The sequence below is a fragment of the Salvelinus sp. IW2-2015 genome, linkage group LG6.1 (genome assembly GCF_002910315.2).
Source record: "Salvelinus sp. IW2-2015 linkage group LG6.1, ASM291031v2, whole genome shotgun sequence".
Lineage (NCBI taxonomy): Eukaryota > Metazoa > Chordata > Actinopteri > Salmoniformes > Salmonidae > Salvelinus > Salvelinus sp. IW2-2015.
In genome coordinates, this window is record NC_036845.1 from 5,922,260 (window position 1) to 5,931,955 (window position 9,696).

A 9,696-nucleotide genomic window follows, 5' to 3' on the forward strand; every position below is an offset into this window, starting at 1 on the left:
TCCACTCGCGCTTGTGTTAAAAACCTAGCCGGATTCATATCTCAATACATCAGTAGTTAAATACTAATGGCACCCTTATTTCCACTTTATAGTGCACTACTTTTGACTAGAATCTCATATGGGATTCCTTCTGTCATCACTCTCTGAAATGCACAGGCGGGTGTCGGTACTACAAAGCTGATTGCGCTCATTTATCCTGACTTTTAGTACAGGCAAAAAGGGGGAACTGAGCAATGGATGTTAGGAAAGAAACGGCTGCAAAAGGAACCACCAGAAGAACAGTGCGGATAATAGCACTGAAACCGTGACAAAGAGCAAAGAGAGCAGGGAATCACCGCTGGACACAAACTCAACAATTGCACGAAAGAAGTAGTAAACAACCTTGAAAAAATGATTTGATTCTTCAGAGATAGATAAAGCGGAAGTGGAAAAACTCAAGAGGAGAGTGAAATAAACCGTACGCAGCTTATTGTATTGTGAACTAGCTATGAAGTAACAATTCAACTGACAGTACCAAGCATCTTCATTTTCCAAACGTGGCATTGACGTACGTGTTTGCAAGTTTTAGATTGCTAGAGGACCCAGGGTGAATAGAGATAGGGGACTACCGTGGTCCAAGAGAGTTGTGTCTAGCGTAGGTGATAATAAGAGTAGCGTAAGAGAAGTTCGGGTATTGGGTCGTTAGGTAGAACAACTGAAGTGTTCGCACGACACCCAAGTACGAGCAGCTCACTACGACGAAAGATGAGGATACCAAGTTGGGTGTTCTAACACCTGGACAGTAGTAGAAGCAGATGCAAGGTCATGCAGGCAGGGCGGGCTGCCCCGAGGGGGATGCCCCCTTCGCCAGAGTGAGGGGAAGGGTAAGTGGTGTGGAGGGGCAAGGGTAGAGAGATGAGGGAAGTATGGCTAGCCACATACGAGGAGAACCCGTAATAAGGCCACAAGGACGCACAACGCCCCACAACATGCGCACAGAATGGGGGGAAAGGGGGGCCGCAGTACCCAGGGACAGCTGACGCGACATGGATAATGGGAAATCACGAATGGCCACACAAATCCGCTGACTTCGGTGCTGGTCAGGTGGCCGCCAGCTATTTGAACTCTCTCTGGCTTCTTGGGTGATGGAGTCAAAGCGTCCTCCCTGCTAGGCCTGTGGAACTACCAGCAGAAGAGGGGATGGACAGACGAGAGACAAGATGACAGCTTTAGATGCTCAAACAGGCACATGAGATTAACAAAATCAACATTTGGCCGATACTTTCATTCAACCATAAATAAGGGTTCTTCCAATAATAGCCAAAAACACTAAGTGATGACTAAATGCTGGGTTTACCTGGTAAGTTGTGTAGAGTGACAGTGCTGTGTTGCTGGTGTGTCCAGACAGACCTCAGCAGAGTTCAGCAGTGTGTGTCCTCCATCCCCTGGCTCCTTCAGGATGGGCCTCCGCGTCAGACCCGAGGCCCTTGGCCACAGAAGCATCCTCTCACACCTGTCAGGGATACCTTGCCAGGGACAATCACACATAGAACATTGTCACACACATGCCACAGCATGTATCTTTAATAGACACTAATTCCTGGCAATTCTACACATTTTGCACATATAGAGTGGAGGTCAAAGGTTGCAGTTTTTGGAAATATGATAACTGTTATAAACAATGAGCCCACCCGAGGTAGTTACATTGACACTGCTTCCTATAACTTTAGATGGCGGCCGTAAGACTAACTTCCAACCTACCATTTTTTTGATTGCAGCATGGGCTAATTGAAGTGACTGCTGATGCACAACCAAATTTCAAAATACACTTTTGTATTCTATTATTCTATTCAACAGTAAATTGAGACCCCGACTGAGTTGAAATTGGTCCAAGGGCCTACAAAAAAGAGGGGGCCGTGGTTGCTGGATATGGGCTGGTCTCATCGGTTTGCCCTCCGTTCGGGACCATGCGTGGAGGTGAGAACAAAGCAACCAATAGCACAAGCAGGGAACTCCTTCTAGAAGAGTAAAGTTAACTATATCCAGACAGCAGCCAAACGCCCAGGTTTACTGACAGCGACACACTGAGGTAGGACACTGGCACATGTGACATCTACAAACGTGTACAGGACACAAGGGAAAAGCCTGGAAATGCGATTCAATCGACATTTTTCTTAGCCTACCCATTTCTCCTCTCTTACCTCTGCATCGGCTGTGCTTAGTTTTATTTGGAAATAATTCAATATTCTATTAGTAGTGTAATTACTGTTACGAGTGCCAACGTTTGTGACATCCGGGTTCTCGTATTGTTAACAAAGGTATCTCCTCCAACTATCACACTCAGAAGGCCGTGGCGCCAGTATCGTCTTGTGCAGCACTTCACAGCAAAGAGTGCTCTAGAAACCCATGTGTGTGTGTGCCGCTAGACACCTAAGAAAGGGAAATCATCCAAGACGATAGAACACGTCAGCGGTACAGCAGAGGCACATGACGTTACTCGCGATGAATGAGTGAACGCAACATATCTCTCACGGGGCACAGTGCTTAGGACGTAGACAGGTCACACATACCTACGCTATGTACTATAGCTATGTCTGGCATATCGTCGAGGCGAATGTTGACTCCTTACTCCTGCGTGGTCCGCTCCCATTGGTGTAAGAGTAGAGACTCTGTGCATAGTGACAGATAGATCACCACACACGGCATCTTCTCACGGCCTACGCTCACCTGAGCATGGTTTGTCATTAAAGAGAAGTGCGAGACTCGTCACTCGTGTTGCAAAGACTCTGCGTTAGCAACGGTGCACCTCGCGGGAGAGTGGGTCGCAAGCGGAGAGAGGGGGACATAGGTTGCCTGCTTACGAGATCAGAGAAGGGGCATAGGCTAGAGAGAACAGTGTTGGACAGTCAGAGGTCACTGTCGTGCAGAAAGACACGCGGAAGGGGGGACAGTTCCTCTGCTTGCGTGGACAGTGTATGGTCTTGTTGGGCCATAAGGATAGTACAGCTGGGGTTGACCAAAGTAGGCTGAGACGCCACGCACGCGCTATCTCGAGCGGCACACTCCCGCCTGCATCGCACGCCGCCATGCGATGCGGTAACTGGACCAACATCGAAGGAGGGGAGAATACTCGACACGGACACACGAGGCACTGGAGTGAAGATCACACCCGCAGTATGTGCAGATAGCGAAGCGCATGAAGGGTAAGCGCGAAGGTATACGAGACGATAGGAATAGGCCCACATCTCACTGCTTGAGCATAGCTAGAGCAGTCGATGAAGAAGTGTAGTGACCTAATGTGAAGATCTCTTTGATGAGTACGGTGTCGCAGAGTAGTATTCAGTCGTGGGATATTCTGAACAGTTTGTTTCACGACCAAGACTCAAGTGACCATGGAGTGGGACAACGCAGGGTTACGTGTTAGGTCTAGGACGTATACGCGATGCTGGGAGACTCATGAAGTCGGAGAAAAGTTGTGCCCGCACGGGAATGGTGGAAGAGCCGGCTGTCATTCGTGTCGAAGACACCGGTAGTCGTTCGCGTCGGCAGGAGCGAGGCGTCACCCCACGTTGACTGAGAACGTTAGAGGAGTTATGTCATTGCACGCGACCGAGACTTCGAGAGTGAGAGATGGCAGAGTTAACGAAAGCACCAGCACGCCGATTCTTTCAGCGACGGACAGACACACGCTGACATGAGTCGTTAACCCTGCCGCGCATTGTGTTCGAAAGAAAAGTTGATTGCGCCACCAGACCACCTACCCCAGTGAGATGAGTACATCCCACGAGTGCGTGTTAGGGGCCGAATTACGCAAGCAGTACGCGTAGACCTTCATGTTAAATGTCATCTCGTCGCCTCGGTGAGTGGCAACTCACAGTGCGCTCCTACTTATGGGCAGTAAGTCGATTGTTCCGCCCCACATGTACGTCTTGAAGATAGTGTTCACCAGGCATGCTATACTGTACTGTTAGGCTATTAGAACAATGTCATTGGAACTGAACATCGGATGATGAGCAGTCTGTGGCTCTCAGCTTTTGGCTGTGTGAACATTCGATAGAACTAGTTAGACTGTCTGTCTGAGAGCATGTTGGTGACTTGTGTTGCTTTTGGCGTTTATATTGTAGCTGGTGTTTTATCAGCTTAGCTCAGGATCTGAGGTGTCAAGAGTTTCCCTTGATGGACGAGGTCTCACGATTGGACCTGATTCGTTGCTCCCCAACTGGCCAACCACACTATCTTACTGTGACCGTCTAGAGACGGCCTCATTTCTTCTTGCCATGTAAAACCCGGTGCGGTGTGTGGAGTATACAACATGCAGCACTTCAATAACATACCATGGACGCACTCCGTTCAGACGATCTGATCTCAGGCTGGCACCAGTGGGCTTACCATTACCATCCTCTGGTCCCTATCCTTGATTTGCAAGGCGTTTGACTCTATCTTAGGGGGCCTGAGGGTTTGCATGGGTTCCACCTGAGTTGCTTCGCGAGGTACGCTCCTTGAGAGTTATGGAAGTTATTCGTCTTCGTGTGGCTGGAGGAAGCGAGTGTATGTGATAACTAGTTGTATTACTCACTTGTGCCCAATCAGCTGGACCTCTGGGTCCTGGAGGCTAGTAAGATCAGGCTAGTAGATCTCCCCACCGTCTCAGATGCAGACCATTATTTACTGCTAAGAGAGAAGTGGGAGGAGAAGCGAAACACACTATTGTCTGTATGTTGATAATTTGCCACTCTGTACATGGACATGGGCAGTCACATAATAGCGTTGGTCCTCAGAGCTTCATTGGCTTAGTTCGGCTTGTCTTGCATTGTGTTACTTACAACTACACAATTGCCTGCACGCACTGTGATAGGATACGTTTTATTAAATACAAAACATAGAACACTAGTTGCGTAAGAGACGCCCAGTAAGGAACAGGAACAACACCCTTGGATACGCCGAGGTCTGTCTGCGTGATGCTCAATGTATTATAACATATTAGAGATCATGTGTCTCTGAAGGACCTCCACATCGCGTTCATTAGCATGTTCGTTACTTCTGCTCCTGCGTCAGACATTGTGTGCCCATTGCGAATGTGGTCGACGGCGAAGGAGGAGATACTTAGAATCATTAATTTTACCCGCTACTCTGCAGACGTCCCTGATCGGGCTCTAGTAACACGATCCGACTCATCCCCCTATACGTCATCACACAATACGCCTTAAACGTTATGCTACAGTCTGAACGTCGGTTCATGGCTGGCTATCTTTCGTTCCATCCGTCTCACGACCAAAACCACCTTCGCGTAGCCATCATTATCTGTCGTCCTAATTACCCACCTCTGGTGCCGCAGGATATCCTTGCCGGATTCTGCGTTTCTCAGCAACCTACCTCTCACAGACACACCCACAGCCACTTCTACTCATCCCACCAGCGTTACCACCACTCTGAGTCATCCCAACGACTACGTTCACACACTGTACCGATATCGCAGCAACACACTTACGACCCACGCTCACACACACCCACACACCACACCACCCGCACCCACACACACACCCCACACGCACCCGCAACACGCCACGTCTCACACACACACACACACAGAGAGAGAGAGAGTGAGAAAGAGTCACAAACCCCCCCCTTACGCAGAAATATGATTACGTATTTTAATAAGGGAATGAAGGCATCAACTAATACATTTCTCCGTCTGCCTGCAAGGATTCTTTTGACTGGGGTGAACTGGAGCTACAATAGCTTCTTAGTGAAACCATTTCCTTAGAATGTCAATACTCTTTCAACATTCTAAAGTGCATTGGATCATTTCATGGAAATAACCACAGCCACTTATGTTTGCTTTAAATTGCCTGCTTGCAGAGAGACGACTGGCTGCTAGCTGAATGGAGAATGATTAGCAGGTTGGAATCTCGTGCGCTAATCGCTAGTGATAATCCTAGAATACCTTTCAAATGTTTATACTGGCAAGACTAGGTAGTCTAAACTACCAGGATGCACTGACAGAAGGAAACAGATGAGACATGTTTTTTTGGGGGGGGGGGGGGGAAGAAGTTTCCCTAACCTTGAGGTGGAAGTCAAAGTAGCAGCAGTGCAGTTCTGTGCAGTCTCCAATCCAGTTGGCCTGCATGGCCTTGACCCCGTACCACTCTGGCAGCTCCGCCAGGGCGTCCAGGAGGGGCTGGGAGAGAGAAATACATCATAAAAAATGTTAAATCATATTGACGCTAAATAAATCATAAAGACGTGATATCATATTGTAATGTCAGATGTTTAAGTTTAAGTCCCAGATCAGCACATAATTTACTTCTCCTCTTTACCCTGAGAGGCTCTTCCAAAGCTCAGCCAATCTCCTGGCACAACACCAGTCTACCTCGTCTCACATTATGTAGTCAAAGAGGGATTTTAGAAATCCTGACCTCCACACGCCCTACTTATGCGTTTATCGCAAAGCAAATCACTCATGACTCAACAACAGTTTCATAACGAGAGAGAGAGAGAGAGAGAAAGAGAGAGAAAGAAAGAGAGAGAAAAAGAGAGAGAAAGAGAGAGAAAGAAAGAGAGAGAAAAAGAGAGAGAGACACACACACACAGATTTTTAAAAGGAAGCTATGCATAACAAAAAGGGGCAGGCCAGAAAGCTCCAGCTGGGTTCCTCTTCTGTCTGAATGGATAATATAAAAAGGCAACAGCACCAATTTGATATACCTCTCCCCCACTGTCACATCCCATTACCAAGCCACCCTCTGAGATCTCTACCCAACACACTGTAATAACACTAATAACAGCAATACAACCAATACTAACAATGGCGATAAGGATGATTGTAATTGATACACACTGCAATGTTATTTCACTGTTTCTCAAGCATGGATGGAGAGAGAGAATGAAAGACGAATCGGAGAATCGGAGAGAGTGAGAGATTGGTGTCCTGCCATAAATGCTGGTGTCTTTGTGTCAGTCAAGCAGCCTAGCAACAACGCCAGTGTGAGCGTACAGCCTGGCTGCCAGCAGGCTGTGGTGTCTGAGACACCCCGCCTCGAGGTGTCACAGCGATGTCACCAAGAACAAACACCCGCTGAGAGGAACGGAGGTGAGGTGGTACTCTGCTCAAACCATGAGAAGAGAAAAAAACTAAACTAAACAGTGTTTTTGTCTCCAGAAAAGAAGCGACATCAATGGAGCCACATAAACCTGAGGGTTTAACCAGAGACGTAGGCCTATGGCTGGGCCAATTCCAAGGGTTTCCATGGCAACCTAGCAAAGCTATAAAATTCTATATCAATAAAATGAGGATGGCTAAGGTTTTTTGTGTGTCCGTGTCAATGTCCGTGTGGGTGGGCGTGAGTGTGTGTTTCCCTGTGTAACGGATGTGAAATGGCTAGCTAGTTAGCGGGTACGCGCTAGTAGCATTTCAATCAGTTACGTCACTTGCTCTGAAACCAATATGTAGTGTAGTGTTGCCCTTGCTCTGCAAGGCAGCGGCTTTTGTGAGCGATGGGTAATCGACGCTTCGTAGTGGTGAAGTTGTTGACTGGTGCTCGGTGGAGGGTTCGCTGGGTTCGCAAGGGCTGTCACTCTGCTGTGTGTCGGGGCGAGGGGACGGTTTAAGTTATACTGTTTACACACTGCAATCTTTTGGATACATGAAAGATTTGATGAACATGGCACGTGAACATACCTTGGATGAGCTGCCTGATGTAGCAATCCAGAAGCCTTACTAGAGTGTGTACATGTGCTTGTATGGCCTGTGTAAAATGATGAATGTAATGTGTAAAGTTTGTGTGAGGCTGGTAATTGAAGTGGAATGCCATTGTGTTGATTTACATGACACTAAAGTGTGATGGTGTTCAAATGATGGAGTGAGTCCTCCAGTGTGTGTGATTATGCAATGAAAATGAAAACATCTATTGTCAATGGTAATTTATTAACTGTGTTTATTCATCATGTGTGTGTGTGTGGTGTGTGTGTGTTGTGTGTGCTGGTGTGTGTGTGTGTGAATCTCAGAGATAAAGTGGAGTGACGGGTCTACTGCTGAATGCCTACTGTTAATGATGTGAGTGACTAAGTGTATGTCTTTACCTTCAGGGGAAACTGGAAATGTTAGCAGCAATGCATGCACCCACATCAATCAACCCTTAATCATCAAGGTCTAGCAGCACAGGGAACCTGCTTCCTGGCCCACCATCAAGACCGGTTTTGAGAAGGCTTCCACTATCAGAGCCTCTCGACCCCACCATTCCTCATCTTGGAGAGGATTTGAATCCGTAGCACACCTTCAGTTCCTTCTCACTCCAACCCAGGTTCAAGCTGCCTCTGCGCGGTCTCTCTGTGAGTGTGTGGTGTGTGTGTGTGTGTGTGTGTGTGGTGTGTGTGTGTGTGTGTGTGTGTGGTGTGGTGTGTGTGTGGTGTGTTGTGGTGTGTGTGTGTGGTGTGTGTGTCTGTGTTGTCACGTAGTGTGTGTGTGTGGTGTGTGATGTTGTGTGTGTGTTTGTGTGGTGTGTGTTGTGTGTGGTGTGTGAGAGTGTGTGTGAGTGTGTGTGTGTGTGATGTGGTGTGTGTGTTGTGGTGTGTGTGTGTGTGTGTGGTGTGTGGTGTGTGTGTGTGTGTGTTGTTGTGTGTGTGGTTGGGTGTGTGTGTGTGGGGTGACTGTGTGTGTGTGTGTGTGGTGTGTGTGTTGTGTGTGTGTGTGTGTGTGTGTGTGTGTGTGTGTGTGATGTGTGTGTGTGTGGTGTGTGTGTGTGTGTGTGTGTGTGTGTGTGTGTGGTGTGTGTGTGTTGGTGTGTGTGTGTGGTGTGTTGGTGTGTGTGGTGGTGTGTGTGTGTGGTGTGTGTGTGTGTGGTGTGTGTGTGTGGGTGTGTGTGTGTGTGTGTGTGTGTGGTGTGTGTGTGTGTGTGTGTGTGTGGTGTGTGGTGTGTGTGTGTGTGTGTGTGTGTGTGTGTGTGTGTGTGTGTGTGTGTGTGGTGTGTGTGTGTTGTTGTTGTCGTGTGTGTGTGTGTGGGTGTGGGTGGTGTGTGTGTGTGTTGTGGGATGGTGGCCCATCCTAGGATGAAATAAATCCCATAGGTAATTTTCAACCCAGAGGGTGAAGCTGGGTAGTGCTGGTAGTTGAATTATCTGAGACCCTGCTGTGGAGACGTGGAGGTTTCTCAATCAGTCAGAACTGGGCCAGGAACGGCAGGCAGCCTGGGAATGACACTCTCATCCAGGCTGCGATTACACAGGGCCCAGGCGGCTGGGTTCAGTAGTATTTATTTTCTATGTTCAAAATATGAGCATTTGATTGACGCGCAGTCTGAAGTGCCGAGATGGAGTGGCTTTGCACAGTTTGCAACTTTTGGAAACTAATTACATTGAGTGATCTTACCTGGCACAATGGAACCCATCACGCTAAAGTATTTGAAGAAAACAGATCAACTTGAGCCCAGGTTTTGTTCCACAGCAAGGTGAAGCGGCTGCCATGGTTCTGCTACGGATGACAAGATATAGGGGTCTATCCCCTTTCCATTCTCACACGTCCTCTAATGTGCCAGCCAATCACTAGATGTTGCAAAAGGGAGGTGGTGAGATGAATGTGATCGGGACGCCCTTGACCCTTGACGGGCTTATCACAATACACGCCTCCATGCGCACAGAGACACACACACCTAACTTGGCGTAGTTGGGTGGTCTAATGAACCACTGCCTGAGTAATTTCTGTCCCCAGAGCTCCAGACATCG

At 48.1% G+C, this 9,696-nt stretch overlaps 2 protein-coding genes across 2 annotated transcripts in view; one reads left to right on the forward strand and one right to left on the reverse strand.

Annotated features, from left to right (window-relative positions):
- The window catches only part of znrf2b (zinc and ring finger 2b), a 261,841-nt gene extending 254,889 nt beyond the window's left edge, over positions 1–6,952 (forward strand). The window contains exon 6 of the transcript XR_011480022.1: positions 6,943–6,952. The gene's annotated coding sequence lies outside the window, so the exon portion shown is untranslated. The remainder of the gene's footprint in view (positions 1–6,942) is intronic.
- The window catches only part of lars2 (leucyl-tRNA synthetase 2, mitochondrial), a 47,731-nt gene that overhangs the window by 24,514 nt on the left and 13,521 nt on the right, over positions 1–9,696 (reverse strand). The window contains exons 7-8 of the mRNA XM_024147118.2: positions 6,974–7,082; positions 6,041–6,157 (exon numbers count right to left, since the gene is read on the reverse strand). Of these exons, the coding sequence (XP_024002886.1) occupies positions 6,041–6,157; positions 6,974–7,082 (226 nt within the window). The remainder of the gene's footprint in view (positions 1–6,040; positions 6,158–6,973; positions 7,083–9,696) is intronic.